General features: G+C 32.3%; 1 protein-coding gene and 1 non-coding gene across 2 annotated transcripts; both read right to left on the bottom strand.

Moving 5' to 3' along the window:
- Nucleotides 1-3,951: 3,951 nt before the first annotated feature.
- Nucleotides 3,952-4,058, bottom strand: LOC128032196 (small nucleolar RNA R71). The gene has a single exon (XR_008188324.1). It is a non-coding gene; the product is annotated as a small nucleolar RNA R71 (small nucleolar RNA).
- Nucleotides 4,059-21,984: 17,926 nt separating this feature from the next.
- On the bottom strand, nucleotides 21,985-23,049 carry LOC105793615 (heavy metal-associated isoprenylated plant protein 30). The gene is made up of 3 exons (XM_012622486.2): nucleotides 22,662-23,049; nucleotides 22,500-22,575; nucleotides 21,985-22,416 (listed from the first exon to the last, which is right to left on the bottom strand). Exons 1-3 carry the CDS (start codon nucleotides 22,812-22,814, stop codon nucleotides 22,094-22,096), a joined length of 552 nt encoding a protein of 183 aa, XP_012477940.1. The 5' UTR covers nucleotides 22,815-23,049; the 3' UTR covers nucleotides 21,985-22,093.
- Between the last annotated feature and the right edge of the window lie 353 nt (nucleotides 23,050-23,402).

Below are 23,402 nucleotides of genomic sequence, written 5' to 3'. Positions count from 1 at the left end.
AACTAAACTTACAAGATTGAGGGGAATCATATTTTATAAGATTAGATTCGATTTAATTATGTAAATTGATCATGTAATGTTGTAAACCCCTAGATTTAAGGGATAGGCTAATATCACCCGTCGATATAACTTGATCTAGATTGTCGATTTTAGGGGAGCTCAACTATAAATAGAGAGCCTCCCCCTCACTTACAACTCACTTCATTCTTTCATTGTTTCTTGTATTCTTTGAGAAAAAATAATACAGTTGAGAGCATTTACTCAAACACATCTCGTGCATAGTTTTCTGTGGTTTTTTGTTTTCTTTAGCTTTCTTTTGGCATAATTGCTTTCGCTATATAAATTGATGCCTTGGAGGAACTCCAATTGAATCCTCAATTGTGGTGGTTAGGCTGACTTAAGCGTGTTTACATAGAAAGGATCGCTCAAGGCCGCATGGAACACGAGACGAATGCTTTAGCCCTGTGACATATGCACGACCCCGTAAGTAAATTATGAGTTTTACGTTATTACGAGCTTTGATTAGTATACAATTATATTATTGTGAATTGGTAAGTGCAAGCTCAACAGTAATTCTAGCCAGTTATATTGTGAAATAAAATGTGATTAAGTAGATATGCTGGCAACGTGAACACTTGAAATCGCTTGATATCATTGGCATGCCATTGGATTGTGAGTACTCACCCTTTTTATTATGTGTTGGGCATTGTGGCCCAGAGATAGTGTTAAGAGATAAGGGAATGTCGAGCATAGCTCCATTCACCATAGATAGTGTGGTGTGTTTAGAGAGTGAGAGCATACGTGCTACACTTACATGGAGATAGCGTATGACTTTATGAGTCATGTGGTGTGTTTTGGATATCCATTTATCCAACGAGCATATAATTTGGCTATGTTTCATATTCACGAATTTCCAATATATCACTGTGTTCAGTACGAAAATTGTGCTAAATGTTTATTGTTAAAATATGTTTAAATCCTAACATGTTTGGTGTGTGTATATATATTTGTGTTGTATGCATGTGTACTCACTAAGCTTTCCCAAGCTCACACCCTTACTTTACCTTGTAGATAAATAGTTCCCAGGTTAGCGAGGAGGGCTGCAAATCGGTGATCCATCGTAAGGTAATTTTATTTAGAGTATGTGTGTTGAGCTTTTAAACTCCAAAGTGAAGGCAATATGGGTCGTTCCAAGGGTTTAGTACTCGAATTAGACTTAGACTTTTTAAATAAACTTTTCAGCGGGTTGTCAATAGACATTACAAACTGTTTGTTTTTTTGGATTTTTGAATGTTATAATTGCTTGCTTTCTTGTTTTCTTGGATGGATTTTATTACTTGATTAATCTGATGATAATTAAATAAACTGACAAATTTTTGCAGCTAAGGGAGACCACTATAAACTCGATATTATATAGGATGTTTCTAGCAATTTTACCACCTTTTGACTTAATTATTATATTAATTTTGAGTAATTTTTAATAAATTATATGGATTTTGCTTAAATGTTAATACTGGACCTGAATTTATGAAGTATACGAAATTATACTTTATTACATGATTTTTATGCATAATTTATATTATTTTCATGTTAATTATTAATATGCTAATTTCCACTATGCAATGGGACCATGGAAGATGATATTAATATAAATGTTGCATGGACATGCATACATCCAATCTGTTTGGACGGCAAGAACATACAAAACTAGGTCATAAGGATGTTAATTTGACCTAATAAAAGTATTGCTACATGATGGACATGTATAATTCATTATTGGACTAAGAGATCGTCTAACAAGGATGAGTCAAACCTAATTTCGGGACAAGCATATGGCTGCCCAAAAGTCAACTTTGGGATATTTTATTAGAGGTCTCTGTAGTTGGAAAAATACAAGAAATCGACACGCCAACTTTATCTTTGAAATCGTCCACTTCATGGCTAATAATAGTAAGGATTTAAATTCAAAATGAGCAACCGAACTACCTATTTCTCCACAAATTGTGGCCGGCCAAGAATGAGAGAAAAGGAAGGATTTTCATACTCTATTTTTAGTAAAATTTACCCTTACCTTCACCTATAAATACCACACACCTTTCACCTTTCAAAGCATCTCTAACATCCCTTAATCCCTCATCACTCATCCATCATTCTCTCTTTATAACATCCTTTCGTTCTCTCTTGTTCTTTTCATTTCCATTCCATTCCATTTCCCCTTTCATTTTAGCCAACAAAACCCTTGTTAAGATCATCTCTTGGTCGGCCTCTTTGAGAAACCCTTAGCAAAGGAGCAACGAGCGGATCAAAGGAACACCCCAGTCAGAAAGATCTGAAAGGCTGCTAAATTTAATTAGAGTTTACACTTTCCTCCTTGTTTAATTTAAACATGTTTGCTAAGTGTTTATTGATCTTGAAATCAACAATGATAGCTTAATTTTGTTTAGCTAGGATGATTATGTTAATTTAATAATATTTGTTTGATTCATGTTGAATGTGTTTGTGCCTCAGTCGATCATGTTTTCAATTTATTTCATTCATACATGATTGGATGCATTCAGATTAGCTGAGTGATCCTAATCGGACAACAGTTAGTAGACACAGAAGTGAAAAGTGTAATGCTAAATTTAGATCATTAAACCCGACTAAATTAGAGGTTCATAATATCTTTAGTTAGCTCTATTATCTTCCATAGTTTTTAGATTTATGTGATTAAACTGTTTCAAACGTAATTTCCCTGTTTCCTCACATAAATACTAAGAAACCCTTAGTTTAATATGATTAGTAAAATGTTTTTTTCACTAACTAAAAGATTCGAAAGGACATAATTTAGTTTCAAAACTCATGAAAGATCGAGTTGGCATGGAATGTTTTTCAACACTATTAAGTATGATGAAAATGATTTAATTGATTAATATGATTGTCTTAACCTATTCATGTTATTGATTGTTGAAATTGTGTTTTTGTTGCTAAAATTCATTCATACATTTAGATCATTTGCATTTATATTTAATTGCATAAGGATCATCTTGCATCTAGATAATTTAATTTAATCATCCACCACTCAAAATATTGTATTTTTACCACCAAATTGTTAACTTATAATTTTATAAATAATCGATTAACCTACACAGTCCATGTGAAGATGATAACTCATTTTACTTGCGTATTACTTGAATGACTGTGTGCACTTGCACAAAATCTCATTACAAGTTTTTGGCGTCGTTGCTAAGGACTATTGCTTTAATCATGTTTTTTTATGAAATTGTTATTTAATTTTGGTTTTTATTTTATTTTTATTTTATTTATAAATTTACTAATTAATTCTTTAACTTTTTTCCTTTATTATTCCTATTTTATTCTTTATTATTTATTTTTTTGTTATTTTTTTTAGGTCTTCATAAGTATAGATCGAATCATCGATTTACTCCTGTAGACCCTAAAATCGAGCTGGCATTTAGACAAAGAAGACAAGAAAGATTAGCCCAAAGACAAGCCACAGAAGTGGACCTTGAGAATCAAAATGATGCTCAAGGGAATAGAGCCGCTAATGCTCGAAATCCAATCCTTATTGTTGATGATAGGGATCGACCCATAAGACAGTATGCCATGCCACTTCTTAAAAAACTAAATCTGGGAATTAAGAGACAGAAGATTGAGGCACCGCAGTTTGAATTGAAGCTTATGATGTGTCAGATGTTTCAAACAATAGGCCAATTCAGTGAAATGCCCATAGTAGATCCACATATTCACCTTCGATTGTTTCTGTAGGTGAGCGATTCCTTCAAGATAGTCGGTGTAACTGAAGAAGAACTAAGGTTGAAGTTGTTTCCATACTCTTTGTGAGATCGAACATGAGTATGGCTTAATTAGTTTCCATCCAACTCAATTTCTACTTGGCAAGAATTAGCTTAATGCTTTCTTGTAAAGTATTTCCCAAATAGAAAAAATGCTAAGTTGTGGAATGAGATCACCACTTTTTAACAATTGAATGACGAGTCCTTATACGAGGCATGGGAAATATTCAATGAGTTACTACGTAGATGCCTTCATCACGGGATTCCACATTATATCCAGTTGGAGACATTCTATAATGGTCTCAACGCACAAACAAGGTTGGTGGTAGATGTTTTTGCAAATGGTACTCTCTTATCGAAGTCTTATAATAAGGATTATGAAATCATTGAGAGAATAGCCAATAAAAACTATTAGTGGCCAACAAATCAAGCAGCTTCAAGAAGACAAGTAGTCGGAATGTATGAAGTACACCCCCTTACTTCACTCTCAGCTTAGGTATCGTCTATTTCTTCAATTTTGAAATAGTTTATTGCTAATGGTTTAAATCATGTTGCAACTCAACCACCAATCCACTGCCAAGGAGGTGGACTGAACAACATTTACATGCAGCATATATCAAATTAACCTCTTGGTTTCAATCAACAAGTTCAAAATCCACAGCAAGTTGAACCTTCAAATAATTTAGAGAATTTGTTAAATAAATACATTGCTAAAAATGATGCCTTGATTCAAGGTCAAGCAACAACATTGAAAAATCAGGAAAATCAAGTGGGACAATTAGCTAATGAGTTTAGAAACGAACCCCAAGGTATTGTACCAAGCAATATAGAAAATCATCTATCAGCAGAGTCTTCTAATCTTGAGAACTTATTAAAAGCATACATGACGAAGAATGACGCGACTTTGAGAAATTTTGAGAATCAGATGGGGCAGTAAGCCAACGAACTTTGAAATAGACCATAAGGAGGTTTGCTCAGTGACATGGAGAACTTAATAAAACCGAGCAAGAAGAATTGCAAAGCAGTCAATTTACGAAGCGAAATAACTTTTGAACCCAATAAGGTTGAGGTTGAAGATGAACGTCCCAGAAAAAGGAGAATCAACCAATAGTTGAAATTCTTGCACCAGAGAAGCCAAATTCTACAAATTTTGAAAAGGTGAAATCTAAACTAGTAAATTCTAACAAGCTAACCTTTTCATTAGATGTAGAAATATTACCTCGGAAAAGCTGTCTACTCCAAGCTAAAGTTCCACAACCTCTATATCCTAAAAGACTCCAACAACATAAACAGGATACTCAAATTAAAAGAATGTTGGATGTGTTGAAAAAACTACGCATCAACATCCTGTTGGTAGAAGCTTTGGAGCAAATACCGAACTATGTGAAAGTTATGAAGGAATTTCTGTCTAAGAAGAGAAGGTTTAGGGATTTGAAACTGTAGCCTTGACTTCAGAGTGTAGCCTATTTTCTTAGAATAAGTTGCCTCCCAAGTTGAAGGATCTAAGAAGTTTCATCATACCTTGCAATATTGGATAATCCTATTGTGGTAAGGCTTTGTGCGATTTGGGATTGAGTATCAACTTAATGTCTACATCTATGTTTAGACAATTAGGTATTGGTTAGGCCCGACTGACTACAATTACACTCCAATTGGTGGATCAATCTTTGGCATACCTAGAGGGAAAGATCAAAAATGTCTTGGTACGTGTTGATAAATTCATATTTCCTGCTGACTTTGTTATTTTAGATTTTGAAGTAGATAAAAAAGTACCAATCATCCTAGGAAGACCTTTCCTGGAAACCACCAGGATAAGAATCGATGTACAGAAAGGTGAACTCACCATGCAAGTTAAGATGAACAAGTGACCTTTAATGTACTTAATGCCCTAAGATCTTCTGATGAGGTTAAAGATTGTTTTACTATCTTTGAGGAAGATCTATTGGTTCTTGAAAAATTAGAATACAATGATCCATTAGAAAGTATTTCATCTAACTCCTCACATCAAGATAAGGATGATACATGTTTGGAAGCTAACTTGGAAGAATTTAGTTCAAAATTTAAATTTGAGTCATTAGAGCTATCATCACATTAGTACAAGGAAACCAACCCATCAAGAGAAGAGTCATCCGAGTTAGACTTCACTATTTTGAAAAAGAACGAGAAAGGTATCGAGTGGACTATTACAAATACTGAAAAGGGATCTGTAAAGGGACAAAACAGTTCGATTCAATCTCGAGTATTTGATCCTGGAAAACTCAAGTCTCAATGGTTAAAAGCAAGGATAATGGATCCCATCTATGACGTTCAGTGGGTGGGACTTGTACTTGGAAGAATTTAGTTCAAAAGTTAAATTCGAGTCATTAGAGCTATCATCACATGAGTACAAGCAACCCAACCCATCAAGAGAAGAGCCATCCGAGTTAGACTTCACTATTTTGAAAAGGCACGAGAAAGGTATCGAGTGGACTATTTCAAATACTGAAAAGAGATCTGTCAAGGGACAAAACAATTTGATTCAATCTCGAGTATTTGATCTTGGGAAACTCGAGTCTTAATGGTTTAAAGCAAGGATCATGGATCCTATCTATAAAATTCAGTGGGTGGGACTTGTACTAGAGAAAGAAGGTATTACGAAAAATGGGATGATTTTGTTAAGGATCATCACAGGTCGGCAGTTTCTATGAATGATAGAAAGTCGAGCAAAGTAAAATAGAAAGACCATTTCTTGCTGCTATTTTTTAAGCAAATATTGAATATAACTGCTGGGCAACATTACCTCTTCTTTCTAGATGTATACGGTTGGTATGATAAATGGCCATTCGACATCGCCTTTGTCAGTGACAATCATCAATAACATTGAGGGAGTTCTCTTCACTGTCTTTGTCTTTAATTTATTTTTAGTTTTTTTCTATCTCATTTGAATAAATGACATGCTTAGAAATTATTTTTCTTGAATTAGTACTTCAAATTTATTTTGTCTAAGGAGATTGGAACTTAAGCAAGACCATTTGTGACCCCTCCAACCTTTCTTGGAAATTTAATTTGATGTAAGTTTTCGAAAAGAAATTTTCTAAGTAACCCAAAAGAATATTTTCATTTTTATTTCCACTTTTAATTTTATTTTTATGTTCAATAAGAGGGTCAAGTTGGCCTAAGGTTTAATGAGTTTATTTCTGTTAAGCTTTATTTCAGTGTAAGTAATAAAAAAGCTTGTAGTTTTGGGCTTGAGGCCTGGAACAATGATGAGGACAATAATACCCAAAACTCGCTACCCCTTTCCTTCGTCGCAGCATCATTTCCCCACACTGCAACAATTTCGGAAGAAAAAGGATGACACAAATTAATAAAAAAGGGGAATTTCTTTTCTTAAGTATTTATATTTATCTTCTTAGTTAGTATTTTACTTTCGCATAATAAAAAAGCTAGCATGAATAAATTAAGCATGTCTAGGATTGGATTATTAAGGAAGACTTGGTACTTAAGCAGTCTTCATGACTCACCTCTTTTTCTTGCTATCCTACCTGGAGTTTAATTCTCATTCATTACTTTACTTACATAATGAAGACTTTTCTTCTTTTTAAGGTGAGGTAGGGCAATATTAGCATGAAATTTATTTAGAGCAGTAGTAGCATGAATTTTCAATTTTTCTTAAGTATGTTTCAATGATTACACATAAGTATACTGAAATAAAATGATGTTTAGAGAAAAAAATTTGTTCATAAGTTAGCTCACATGCAAGTATGATTTCTGATTTTATCTGAGTTTTTTTTATGTTATCTTAAGTTATGGAATGTTTGTATGTTCTTAAGTCTTATGTATCCTTTTGCCATGAAAATTAAATTTCCTTTGAAATAGACATGCATAAAGGTTAAGTCCCTAGAATTGACTTAGTAACTTTCTTGAGGCGAAATCCTAAGAGGCATAAGAATCTAAACATGATTTAGGCACATTTTCTTTAGATTGTTTGAGCCTTTCAAGCCTATCATATGAATTTGACCCTTCTAACCTTAATTTGAGCCTTTAAGCCTATTTTATTGTTATACCTACATCGTAAGTCATGCTACCATTTTTTAAAATTCTATCTTAGTTTTTTTCACCTATCTTAACTATACTTGTCTTGGTGAGCAAAGATCGAGGAAAAATTCAAAAAGATGTACATGTTTTTCGAAATTAAAAAAAAAGCTCTGTTCAAACATCAAAGCAAAAAAGAGCAAAATAAATACTCAAGACATTGAGAAATCTTGTTGGGAATAAAGCTTCAAATTAAGTTTGAGCGTAGTAAAACCTATTAGTGGGAAGGATGTACCTCGAAAAGATCCAAGGCAAAACTAGGGTTAAGATTACTGAACCTAAAAATTGACTTCTCTTTTATCCCTAGGTTGAGCCTAGCCCCATTACAACCATATAAAAGACCTATTGATTTGGATGATTGTGCCAACTACATTAGTGGAAAGAAATTGCTAAGTTCAACATATGAGAACCATTAATTAAACCTTGTGATTGTTTTGTTTGATCGATAGGAGACTTTGATTGAATGGTGAATGGTATGTATGATCTTCAAAACCATGCACTCAATGACTTATGCTAGCATTTTTCTGCACTAAGAATAAAGGATTTAAATTCAAAATTAGCAACCAAACCACCTCTTTCTCCACAAATTGTGGCCAACCAAGCATGAGAGAAAATGAAGGGATTTCAAACTCTATTTTTAGTAAACTTTACCCTTACTTTCACCTATAAATAGCTACACCTTTCACCTTTCAAAGCATCCTTTAATCCCTCATCACTCATCCATCATTCTCTCTTCAAAACATCCTTTTGTTCTCTCTTGCTCTTTTCATTTCCATTCCATTTCCCTTTCCATTTTAGCCAACAAAACCCTTGTGAAGATCATCTCTTGGCCGGCCACTTTGAGAAACCCTTAGCAAATGAGCAACGGAAGAATTGGAGGAACACCTTAGTCGGAAAGATTCGAAAGGCTGCTAAATTGAATTAGAGTTTACTCTTTCCTCCTTGTTGTTTAATTTAAACATGTTTGCTAAGTGTTTACTGATCTTGCAATCAACAATGATATCTTAATTCTGTTTAGCTAAGATGATTATATTAATTCAATAATATTTGTTTGATTCATGTTTAAAGTGTTTGTGCTCATTCGATCATGTTTTCAATTAAAATCAAGATGTATTTCATTCATACATGATTGGATGAATTCAGATTAGTTGAGCGATCCTAATCAGATGACGACTAGTGGACACATAATTGAAAAGTGTAATGCTCAATTTAGATCATTAAACCAGACTAAATTAGAGGTTCATAATATCTTTAATTAGCTATATTATCTTGCAAAGTTTTTAGGTTTATGTGATTAAACTATTTCAAACGTAATTGTCTCTGTTACCTCGCATAAATACTAAGAAACTCTTAGTTTAATATGATCAGTAAAATGCATCTTTCACTAAGTAAAAGGTCCAAAAGGACTTAATTTGGTTTCCAAACGCATGAAAGATCAAGTTGTCATGGAATGTTTTTTGAACACTATTTAGCATGATGAAAATGAATTAAATTGATTAATATGATTATCCTAGCCTATTCATGTTATTGATTGTTGAAATTGTGTTTTTGTTGCTAAAATTCATTCATACATTTAGATCATTTGCATTTAGATTTAATTGCATAGGGATCATCTTGCTTGTAGATAATTTAATTTAATCATCCACCACTCAAAATATTGTGTTTTTACCACCAAATTGTTAACTTATAATTTTACAAATAATCAATTAACATACACGATCCCTATGGAGACAATAAATCATTTTATTACTTGAACGACTGTGTACACTTGCATAAAACCTTGTTACAACTGTCGAGTATTAAGGTACACCCTATACCTTCTAATTGTGTGAAACAAATTATTAATTTAGAAAATCATGCACCTAGGTCTAAATTCCTATATGAAATATTCTACAATTGTGTGGTGTGTATGGATGGTTGATGTGGTTTGTAAATTTTTAAATGAAAAGTCACCATAGTGACTAATATGATGTTTTGAATTTGGGTCGTGTTTGGAGTGTAACGCCCCAAAATTTTAATTTTTGGTATTGTGAATGTGTGACACAAAATATATGTTTGCTTTAGTGGTTATGTGTTCTGGGTGTGTTTGGGAGGTCCCAAGTTCAAGCTAGGACTTGGGCAAATCTTTGGTCAATAGGCTTTTAAGTAAAAGTTGGCAAATAATTAACAGAATGGGCCTGCTGGTTTGGTGGATAAGTGGAGTGATGGTGTAAAGGAGGTCTTGTGTTCGAATATTGGCGTGGGTATTATTTAGGCTCGTGCGTCCAGGAGAGTTTGAGATGGACTAAAAATCTGAGTAGTGGATTTAGTGGGGAGTTTGATGGAGAGAAATAAGGGATTGGCGTGGTTATCAAATATTTTGTTCATCTTTTTTTTCATTTTTTTACTTTCCCCAAAATCCCTCCACCCTCTTGTCGTTTTTCTCTTCATTACTACCGAATTTTTGCTCTCTTTCACCCTTCATCATCTTGATTTTTCTTTTCCCACTCTGCCTCGTGTCACTCCACATTTTTCTGCGATCGTTCGGTAAGTTTTAGATAAGTGATTTGTCTTCGTTTGTTAACTTTCTTCTGAAGTGTTTTGTTTATGCCAATTAGGGGAGGATTCAAGGGCTCGTAATCACCAATCGGAGTCTTAGTTTGTGTGGGAATTACTGTTCATCGGTTGAATGTAAGGTTTAGTCGCTTATGGGTTAAAACCTCGATACGAGTTCGATTTGGGATCACGTTATGTGAGATTAAATTAGTATTATTTGTTAAATTATAGGCTTTGGAGTGCTCGAGGACTGTTTTAGCATCAAACAAAACCAGGTGTGTACCTGAAACGCAGAAAATGGGATTCAGCGAAAAGCTAAAATTGCTTGTTGTTTGGACAGCAGCAGTGGGCTAACTTTGAAAAATCACCATAAATTGTGAAAATCGAATTAGAGGATGAAAAAAATATGGAATTAAATATTATTGAGTCTAGTTTTTCATAGAAGAAACGGCGTAAGTAATAAAATTGTAAATCGCGAAATATAATAAGTTTCATGAGACAAGGTTAGAATGAATTTGGGTTCCCCTGTTCTGGATTTGGAAAATCATCAAAAATTGGAGAAAAATAATTAGGGGTTAAAATTTACATGTTTAAATTATTAATGAGCCTATTTTCAATAGAAACAAATGATAACACCATTCAAATTTTGTACTAAGAGATAATTAATTTTTAGCAAAGAAAGGTTGAAGCTGTCAGATAGCAGAACAAGGGTAAGATTGAAGATTTTATTGTACTTATTGGATAAGCCAAAAATTTTAAAAATTTTATGGTACAAAGGTATTTGAGTCTAGTTTCAAAGACATCAAGCGGACCTTAATTTGGAATTATGTAGCTCAAGATATAAATAATTTAGTAACAGTGACTCAAGTAGACAGCTTTGAAGGAACATATAAGTAAATAGTGAAAACATATATGAATATTTAGCTTGCACGAGTTACATTAAAAATGGACCACGTGGCCAAGGCCAATTTGGGCCGAGTGGGCCCACACGGGCAGAACGCATGGCCATGTGAGCCCATTTTCACTGAATTGATTGCTAAGGTTGCACGGGTTGCCCAAGTCGATTGTGAACCTACTGTAGGGTTGGTAAGCATCACTTGGACCCCTAATTGTACGAACTAACTATTTGATTTATACATGTGTTGAGCATGATGATAGTATGCTTGTGTACTGAACTGGTTATAGGTACTGATGTCTTGAGATAGTATGTCATGACTTGTATGTTGCATTGCATGGGATTGGGTTAATTATATTTGGAGGAAGTGTACTGAAAGGCTCTTAAGCCTAACATACTGGCAGCTCAGCTGCAAATTACTGTTTTGTGCCGCATTTGGTACTATCTGGAATGTAGGGATGGGTATGTTGATTTGATCCTCACATGGAGTGTAGGGTTGGACGGAGATGGTGTGTAAAGGCTAGTTGGGTAGGACTTTGTTACTGAATACTGCATGACTGCTACTGATACTATGATGGGCTAAGGCCCTACTGCATATTTGATATTGTACTGAGATGGGCTAAGGCCCAAACCGTTACTGATATTGAAAAAAGGCTTAGGCCCAGGACTGCTTTAACTGTGCACTGTGATTTGCTATTGTTTGTTTTCTGTGGGATTAGACATTGAGTTTTTGTAAACTCACCCCTTTTGTTTAAATGTGCACAGGTAATCCCCAGATCTAGACGGATCGGTGCGGTGGAGGACTCAGCGGTGACCACGGTTTTGGACTTTCATGGCTTTTAACCCATATTTACGATAATTGGTTTTATTTCTATTCTATTTTTACTGGCTAAGTTTTTGGGTTGTAATTGGACTTTCGGACTTTGGTTTTGGGTTTTAATTATCTTTACCTTATGGATTGCAACTGCTAGTAGTAGGAAACCTCGATTTTCAAAAGAAACAAATATTTTTCCTAAACGCACGATTGTCTAATCTATTTTAAAAGCTTCCGCAAACGAATAACATTTTGAAACCATCGATTAAATGAGCAACACAATTTTGGAACTAATAAGATATGAAGATAAGGAATTCAATGGAATTGGTTTTAACGCGACAACATGGTTTTGAAACACCCTATCATGTGACATCGCTAGATCCGGCCATAACGTCTGGGCTGGGTTTGGGGTATTACATAGAGCGTCACACGCAATATTGCTGCTGCAAGAGCACATAAGATATTTCAATCATAATAAGTTTTAGAGTGTATTATCGTTTTTTAATGGTCAAATTATTCTTTCAAATTATTACACAATTCGAGAGTCAAAAGGATCTTTCATAATTAGATATTCCACTTTTAATTTTTCATGTAGATGATGTTGGACAAAAACCATAATTTTTGTTTTGTCTATATATAAAGTCAAATTTGTTTATACTCACAAATCATGTGTGGCTTTATTAGAAATAATCTAATAGGCAACGATTACATTTGGTAAATGTCACCGAATAAAATAAAACATTTAAAATGAATACTATTTTTAAATTATATCAATGACATATGTTATGAAACATATACATATTTAAGCAAAAATATTGAAGTTGTTGATACTTCAATCTTATTCAAAATCTTAGATCATAAACAAGCATACCATGGAATATATAAACATAAATTCATACGTAAATATGAAGAAAAAATGAGCATCATTTTTAATTTTTCATTAAAAATATTAAAATATTAAAATCTTTCAAGCACACATAGAAATCACATACCTTAGGCGTGTTGCTTCAACAAGGACATTGTATGTCTAGATTACTTGTTCTCCAACGAAATATTGAATACTATCGAGTAAGCTCGTGTTGATAATGTATTATGAAATAATAATAATATTATTATTAATAATAATACAAAGAATACAAAATAATAGATGAGAAATAAGGATTTCTATTGCCTTTCTATTCTTTTCCATCATCATATAAATAATAATTAAGGAATATGAAAAGTGAAAGGTTGATTATAATAAAAATCCACTTGATAGCATTCATAACATTAATAATATTTTATAATGATTTAATTAGATGATTAGATGACAAGTAAGTTGATTTTTATTTATTTATGTATTACTTCGATCAACAATTAAAGTTGAATCAATTTAATGACAATCTTTTATGTGTTCCCTAATTTCATGTGAAGATTGATTGAAAAGAATCAAAAAGTAATTTGGTCAATTAAAAGTAATTTCATGTGAAGATTGATTGAAAAGAATCAAAAAGTAATTTGGTCACTTTTAGAGTAATGTGGCAGTGTGAGGTGATAACAATTGTGGTTTATGAAAGCTGTCCACGTAATTGAATTTTTCAAACAGTAAAAACCTCCTATAGTGTATATATATAAAATAAGATTAAATAAGATTTTTTTCACTTTAAGTTTTCTTCCAATTCAAAAAGGGTACATTTTTTTCATATAAGAAATTTAAACCAATATTACAATTATCATTTGTTTAACAAAATATTTTTATATTTTTTAAATTATTTTGTTATTCATTTTATAAATCATTAATGATTTAAAACAACAAAAATATTTTACCGAGTTAATACACATACAGGTATGCAAACTAATTAAAAGAACAAAGATTACATATATGATCTTGAATATGAAATATAATTTGAAAAGAAATTAAACTCAAAGTAATATATTTATACTTCTATTTAAGTGTCTCGATTGGGTTTGTGTCACAAATCAACTCGACATTAGTTTAATAAATAAAATTATTAAAATGTCCCAACATTTATTAAATCTCTTTTTTACCACTTCAACCAAAGTTCTATTTTGACATTTTTTTACATGTTAGTGTTATTACACAAATTGTTTCACCGACTTTGGCTGGGTATCATAAGTCAGCTCGATACCAACTAAAGAAAATAACAATACCATGATAAATAATTAAAGTTCATTTAATATTCTTAATATGATGTGTTTACCTATTTAAATTTCCTTTTACTCACAATCTAAAGTATTTTATATTTTAATTTTGTATGTAATCAAATATTTATATTTAAGCACTTTACTGAGTTGGTGTCACCCTTAATCGGCTCACAAACTCAGTTACAAAATTACAAAAATACTCATTATTTTAAATTATAATTATTATTTTATGACAATTTTGTCTTTTCATACTAGTATATCATCTTTAAATAAAACTATTAAAATACAAGTTTGTTACCACTTGTGCCTATATTTATTATTGAATAAATTTTAAAAAGAATAAATTTTAACATGAATTTTTTTCTTTCTGTAACGCCCCAAAAATGTATATTTTAGTTTGTAAAAATATGACATAAATATCAGTTTACTTCAGTGGTTAAGTGTTCTAGGTGTGTGCGTATGAGGTCCTAAGTTCAAGCCATGCCTTTCGTGAAATTTTGGATTTTTTTCTAATTAAAGCCTTATCCTTGTTCAGTGAGCTTAAGTTTAATTATTTGTAAAACTATATTAGAATGAGTCTGCTGGTTCAAGTGGTAAGGGAGTTGGAGTATTGGAGGTTTTGTGTTCGAACCTCTACGCGAGCAAGAATGTTAATCTTTATACTCGGTTTCCTGAAAGAGTTGTACAGAAGATGGATTCTCAGTAGTGGATTGTTTAGTGGGTAGTTAATTGAGAGAATATAGGGGATTTGGGGGTTATTAGGATTATTTTTGTTATTTTTTATTTTATTCTTTTCAAAATTTGTTTCTCTCTTTCTCTCCAAAATTCCTACGTCGACTTTCTTCTTCATTTTTCTTCTTCGATTTTTCACGGTTTCCTGTTGGATTTTTCGCAGTCAATCATCGCTCTTGCGTTTGTGGCCATTTTTCATCTGGTAAGTGATCTCTTTTGGCCTTCTTCATTTTAGTTGGGGTCTAGCAACGTTAGTTTATGGTAATTAATCGATGTATCATGTGTTTATGAGAAGATCAAGGTGCTGGGGTTTCCCAATCGGCGTTTTAAATGTGCGGATTAACGTTGCTCGACTTAAGGTAAGATTTTAGTCGATTTAAGTCCATCGCTTTTGGTTCAGTTTAATGTCGTTATAAGTGTTTAATTCTGAGTTTTTTTTGTCAATTTTAGGTATTAGAGTGATCGGGAATGTTTTTGCAATGAAACAAAACCAGGTGTGTACCTGAAACACAAAAATAAGGGATTCGGCGAAAAGCCGAAATTACTTGCTGTTTGGACAGCTATAGTAGGCTAAATTTGAAAAATCACGATAAATTATGGAAATCGAATTAGATGATGAAAACTTATGTGATTAAATATATTTGAATCTAGTTTCTCATAGAAGAAACGAAGTAAGCAAAAGAATTTCATATTATGAGATATTTTAATTTTAGTGAGACAGGGTGAGAATGATTTTGAAATCCCCTATCCTGACTTTAGAAAATTATTAAAAAATGTATAAAAATAATTATGGGTTATAATTTATATTTTTAAAATCTTGAATGAGTCTACTTTCAAGAGAAATAAACAGGAACATCATCCAAATTTGTTACGAGAAGATAATTAATTTTTAGTTAAAAAAGGTCGAAACTGTTAGACAGCAGAACATGGGAAACTTTAAAGAATAAAATGTACTTATTGACTAAACCAATATTTCTGAAAATTTTATGGTAAGAAGATATGTGAGTCTGGTTTTAGGGAAAATTTACGAATCTTAATTCAGAATTTTATAGCTTAAGATACAAATAATTTAGTAACAGTGAGTCAAGTAGATAGCTTTGAAGGATCATATGAGTAAATAGTGGAAACACATATGAATAATTAACTAGCACGGGTTACGTTAAAATGGATCATGAGGCCAAGGCCAATTTGGGTCATATGGGCCAAATGGGTGAAAATCATGGGCTTGTAGGCCCATTTTCATTGTTTGACTAATTAGGTTGCACAGGTCACCCAAGTCGACTGTGAACCTACTGTAGGGTCGGTAAGCTTACCTAGACCCCTAATTAACTGAAATGGTTGTATGATTGATATGATTAAGCCTGATGATGTCCCACTGATTTGATATTGTATACCCTATTTACATGCATGATATTATGTTATAGCATGTCATATCTGTATATTGCATTGCATTGGGTTGAGGGATTATAATGTTCGGAGGAAGTGTACTGAAAGACCTCGAGCCTAATTTACTAGCAGCTCAACTGCAAACTACTGTCTAATGCCGCATTCGGTATTACTTAGAGTGTAGGGATGGGTGGGTTGATCATATCCCTACATGGAGTGTATGGTTGGACGGAGATGATGTGTAGAGGCTGGATGGGTAGGATTTTTGTGACTGCATATCTGTTACTACTAATAATGTGATGGGCTAAAGCGCTACTGCATGACTATTTTTGTACTGAGATGGGCTAAGGCCCAAACTGGACTGATACTAATACTGAAAAGGGCTTAAGCCCAAACTATGATTATTTGTTTACTGTCTGTTCATTTGTTTGGGGATTACACACTGAGTTTACGTAAACTCACCCCTTTTGTTTAATCTGTATAGGTATCCCAGATTTAGGCAGATCGGTGCGGCGGAGGACTCAGTGGTGGCCACACGACTTCTTTTACACTATTTATTACCTATTTATGATTTTACTTTTATTTGGGAGTATTTTGCTATAATTATGGCCTTTTTGGATTTTGGTTTAAATTTGGTTTTTATATAGTTTTATGATTTAAATCTGCTAATGTTAGGTAAAACTCGGGTTTTCAAATGAAATTAATGTTTTATGAAAAATACCACGAGTACGCAAACTGTTTAAAAGCTTCTGCAATAAAAAAACATTTTGAAATTGAATAACGATTTGTAAATGAATAATGTTTTGAAAACGAACAACACGATTTGAAATTAACATAAGATATTGAAAAAATGGTTAAATAGAAAAGGAGATTCAGCGATGACATATTTTTCGAAAAGCACTATCATGACACATCGTTAGATTCGGCCATAACGTTTAGGCCAAGTTTGGGGTGTTACACTTTCACTCATATTGTAAGTGTTGAATATGCCTCATATTTCAGTCAAATTTGAGAGATAATCTCCTAGTTAAAATTTGTTTATTTGTTTCAGTTGAACTCTGATTAGTCTAGATTATTTTATTATTTGACTTACGAATTTAGCCTATTTTACTACATTAGAAAATACAACCATTAAAGATTTGAACTCATAACACTTTTGGAGAATTTTGTGTTTACGTTTTGAGGGTTCTTTGTTGTCAGGTTTCGGGGTTTAGTTTTATCTCCATATTTTGTACTCTTCGTTCTTTTGCTATTATAGTAAAATTATCTTTGCCCGTGGTTTTTTATCCTCTTTGGAGAGGTTTTTCAACATTAAATTTGTGTGTTCAAATTCTCAATTTCTTCTATTATTTTTACTTTTTTGTTGCTTAATCAGGTCGATCCCCAACAAGTGATATTAGAGTTAGTTCAATTTTCATAGATTAGCTTGTTTAGAGATGGCAACAATAAGTTTTGACATTGAGAAGTTTTATAGTGTCACAAACTTTAATCTTTGGCAAGTTTGGATGATGGCAATTCTAGTTCAAACTGGTCTGAAAAAGGCTGTTATCGAGAAAAAACCTGAGAATCTAGATTAGACAGAATGGGAAAAACTTGATGAAAAGGCTCTGTCTGCAATCCAATTGTGTCTCGCAAATAGGATATTCCAGGAGGTATTGATGGAGAAAACCTCAACCGACTTGTGAAAAAGGTTAGAAACTCTTTATGCGACTAAGTCTCTAGCTAACCGTTTAGTGTTGAAACAACGTCTATTTACATTTCGCATGAACGAATGTAAGTTTATTAGAGATCACATCAGTCAATTTATTACTCTTTTGAATGGTTTAAAGAATGTTGAGGTTAAGATTGATGATGAAGATCAGGCTATGCTATTATTGTGCTCTTTACCCCCTTCATACAAGTCTTTCAAAGAAACCCTAATTTATGGTAGAGACAAACTCTCGTTCAATTATGTGAAGGGTCATTTGTTGAGTAAAAACAAACTTGACAATGAGTTTAGTTCAGATAGCAAGGCAAATAGGAAAGCTTCCATTTTGGTAGCATCAAAGAAGCGAGACAAAATGTGTCACTATTGTAAGAAGTTAGGTTATGTCAAAGCATATTGTTATAAACTGTGAAATAAAAGGGCTGCTAAGAGTAACGAGGAAGATTTAATTGGTGCTAATTTGGCCGACAAAAGCAGTGATAATTTCTTGTTAGTGTCAATGAGCAATAACTCCAAGCCTACGTCTAAGTGGATCCTAGATTTGAGATGTTCTTTCCATATGTGTCCCAACAGAGAATGGTTCTTCACATACAGTTCGGTTGAAGGTAGAGTTGTGCGCATGGGAAACGATTCATTTAGTAAGGTAATTGGTATTGGTACTATTAAAATTTGGATGCACGATGGGGCGATTAGGACACTCTTAGATGTCAAGTATGTACCTGATTTATGAAAGAATCTTATCTCCTTGAGTCCTTTAGACTAAAAAGGTTGTAGAATCAACATCTAGTCGAGCGGCATTTCGGTATCTCATGGGGTTCTAATTTTGATAAAAGGTAAAAAGATCAACAATCTTTATATTCTGGATAGTGACCAGTGAAATCGGATGCCCTTTGTCCATTACGGAGTCGAAATCAACTTATTTGGAGTGGAGGCAACTTGCTCATTGGAGGAAAAAAGGTACGGTTGTTTCGTTGAAGAAAGTTTCTCTTTTGGATGCAAGTTTTGAAAAGTTAGGGTATTGTGTTCGTGAAAAGCAAACCCGAGTTAGTTTTGATTTAGAAATGCACAAGTTGAAGGCTAGAAGTCTTCCAGCTTCTAAGCATAGATTCGACTCAGTAATTCCCTTCATAGTTCAATATAGGCCCATGGCGGGCTTTGGCAAAGATGACGTTGTAGGAATACGAGTCAAGGCGGAGATTTGTTGAATATGCCTCATATTTCAATCAAATTTGAGAGATAATTTCCCAGTTAAACTATTTTTATTTGTTTCATTCAAACTTTGATTAGCCTAGATTATTTTATTATTATTTTACTTACGAATTTAGCCTATAAATAGGCTCTTTTACAACCTTAGAAAATACACCCATTAAAGATTAGAACTCAATACTTTTGGAGAATTTTGTGTTTCTGTTTTGAGGGTTATTTGTTTTTGGGTTTCGAGGTTTAGTTTTATCTCCATCTTTTGTACTCTTTGTTTTTTGCCATTATAGTAAAATTATCTTTGCTTGTGATTTTTTATCCTCTTTGGAGGAATTTTTCCACGTTAAATTTGTGTGTTCAAATTTTCAATTTCTTCCATTATTTTTACTTGTTCCTTGCTTAATCGCGTCGATCCGCAACAGTAAGTGTGACAAAATCTAGTTATTATTAGTTTCAAACTTTACGTTAAATTATTTGAAATCCATTTACATGAGACAAGAATAATTAATATTTAAAGGGAATAAAATAATAATATATGTAAGATAAAATTATTACTAAAATTATTAATACATACATACATACATACATACATACATACATACATGCATACATACATACATATATAACTACTATTATATTATAGATTATAATAAAGGATACATTATTATATAATATTATAATTTTTAATCATTAATGCATATATATAAACTATTAATATATTAAATAATTTATGATATGATATAACATTATATAATATAGTAGGAGGTTAACTTTCAAATATACAGAGAGTATAGAGACTTTAGAACATATTTGAACCAATGTTGTAATAAACAATAAGATATAATAATTAATATACTATCTATTACTATTATAATATATGATATAAGATTACATAATGTAATAGTTTATTTTAAAACTATTAATACATACGTGTATATATATATATATATATATATATATATATATATATATATAATTGGTAAAATCAAAACTGAATTTTCTAACCAACTTGCTTGAATTGATTGGATTTGGTTGCTTAAGTTAATTTTAATAGCTAACTATAATAGATGATATAGTATTACATAATATAATAATATAACATATAACTATGGCTAGAACTATTAATACATGGATATAACTATTGTAATATTATAGATTATAATAAACTATATAGTATCAATAGTTATGTCTATGTAGTATATTACAATACATAATAACTATAATATTATTAGAAATTTAATATCTTAATAAAATATTATTTTTATTAAATTAGACTTTGAATTGGGTTTTAACTTTTACAAATTGTATTTGGGTATTAAGTTTAATTTCTTTTTATTTTGGGTTATAATCAATTTATTTTGACTTTGGATAATAATAAGTATATTATTTGGATTTGGAAATAGTATAATATATTTGAGTTTTGGTATAAGTACTTTAGAATATGAGTATTAGGTTTATAAATTTAATAAGAAAGATAACAATTATTCAATTGCCAATATAATATAATAATAAATAATATTTTCGTCAATTAATATACATATCATATAATAATAAGTTTTACATTCAATTAGCAATTTAATCTATTAAATATATATAATTTATGTTTTTTATAATGCAAAATTGAATTGTGTTGTTATCATAAAAAAGTAAAGTGAATTATTACATTCAAAATTAGAATCTTTATAAATTAAAAAATTCAAAATTATTAAAATTTGTCAGAGCCCACTTGGCTCGATTCAAGCCCGAAAGAGACTGAACTTGAAAATTTTTGAGTCCGAAAGAGCTTAAGCCCGAAAAAATCGCACCCAAAAGAAATCCGAGTCCAAGTTGATTAGAACCCAAAAAATTCAAGCCCAAGAAAATCTGAATCCGAAGAAAGCCTAATCCAAACTCGCTCATTTGCCACCTCTAAATTAGGGATGATAATGAATCGGGATGGGAGCGAATGTTGCTAAATCCATCACCGTTCCATAGTTGGCACTCTTTGCTCTACCACCTGCACCGCTCTACTATGGTTGTGTAATTTTGAAAACCACTACCAGCTCTATAGATGTTGAATACATTCATCCCCGCACCACTCCACTCCACTCCACTCTACTCCACTTCAATTTAATTTTTCTATTTATTTTTACTTTTTTAATGTCAAATAAAATATTTAAACATAATTCTTCAAAAAATATTTAAACATAAAACATATAGATTTTTCGATAACTCATTATTATATATTTTTACCCTTTTAATAATTATATATATAAAGATAAATTGATAATTTCATATAATAAAACGGAACGAAACAAATAATTACTATAATCGTTCCAGAAAGAAAAGATTCGGAATCCATGGTGGACTTGGATTCTTACCATCCTTGCTCTAATTCTAACAATTGTTGGTGGCTTCAGGATCATAACAAGAAGTCTATCATCTGATTATCATCCATCCTTCGAAAATCGATTTGAACTTCCGTCTTCCATTTTTATCTCGTTTTCTTTAATTAATTAATTAATTAATTAATTAATATTATTAATATTAATATTATTATTATTATTATTATTATTATTCTTAATTTAATTTTGATTATTTTATTTTTTATTTGAGTTCCAAGAAACGGTTGAAGATTCAATTTGATAAAATCCAAACTGCTTCCATTCTTCCGATTCAGCCTTGTGGTTCGTGATTTCGCATAAAATGAGTTATAGTTTACATATTAATCACAGTAATTAGTACATAATAATTAATAATAAACATAGAGGAAATTCAGAGTTATGAATGCAAATAATATTTACATGATGATGGAAATGAAAATATCAAGTTTTTTACATGAGGCAGCACGCATTGACATTGTCGTCGTTGAAAAAGTTGCTGACCTTGTCATCTCCACGATGCGTCATTGGAATGTTGCCATGCCTATGTCCCAGGTTGTAACCATGCCTGTAATAGTTGTAACTCTCTCTGAACTCGTTTGTTGTGTCTTTAAAGTATTCGGTGGTGGAGGTGAAGTACAAAGGAGGATCCGGGTAGGGCCAGAATTCAGCCCTCTTTCCAGCCCTCCTCACTCGTTTCAGCACCTTGTTCCGATCAACGTACCCGATCACCGTCACTTTTTCCATTTCTAGGTCCACTTCCACCGAATCAATCCCTAACGCAGTATTGTCAAGCATTAATTAATTCTAATCATATTATCGTGATGGAATATTGGGTTTTTAATGAAGGAGAATATACCTCTAAGCTTGTAAATGGCGTTCTTCACTATTCTCTCGCAACCAGTGCAGCACATCCTAACTTTGAGGTCCACAGTCTGTAAATAGTGATCAAAATTCATAAGTTGTCGACACTAGATGATCCAAATATATATGTATGTAGTTTGGGGAATGAAAGGGGAACCTGCAAAGAAAGTGGTGGTCGACCCTTGGGCATGTTGAAGTTGCAGTAATTGATGTTGGTGCTGACGCTTTTCTTCTTGCCTCGGTAGCCATAGATACAGTAAGCGATGACCGATAATAAGGAGCCAAATGCTCTGGCAATTAAGCTAGCCATACAAATAAGTCTGCTCAAGCTTTATAATATAAAGACAAAAGAAAATAAGATCAACTGATGATGGAAACAACCGCAATCCCAGAAGATAATCCTCTATTGCCTTTGCATTGGCATCGATTCCCTTTAACTTGTAATTTCTAATATCTTTGATAATATAAATAATCCGAGAGTACTGTATTTCTTGTGCTTATTTATATCCATTGGACGCTGGCTGGTTGTTCATAGTTTCACACGTACATATGAAGAAAAAATTCTAAAAAACCCTTTTTGGAGGGAATGGTATCTAAACTCATGTTAATGCTTCAAATATGGGTCAAGCTTAACATGACTGCTGACACATTCAGAAGAGAATATCAGCTGATTTGGGATTATGGATGAGCTTAAGGAAAGCTGGGTTTTGACGCAAAAGGAAAAAATATATTCTTAAAACCTGTCTTTCCACCGTCTTTTTTAAATACACAATGCAACATATATGCAACCATGTTTATCAAAAGCCTAAGCAAAGTTTTATTCCTTGCACGTTGTTTTCTTAAGTTACATGATTAATTTCGGTAAGATTATATGCTATAGTGATGAAATTTGATATTA

Source organism: Gossypium raimondii, chromosome 8 (genome assembly GCF_025698545.1).
Source record: "Gossypium raimondii isolate GPD5lz chromosome 8, ASM2569854v1, whole genome shotgun sequence".
Taxonomy (NCBI): domain Eukaryota; kingdom Viridiplantae; phylum Streptophyta; class Magnoliopsida; order Malvales; family Malvaceae; genus Gossypium; species Gossypium raimondii.
The sequence above is the reverse complement of the archived record's forward strand: the minus strand, read 5'-3'. Positions and strand labels throughout refer to the sequence as shown.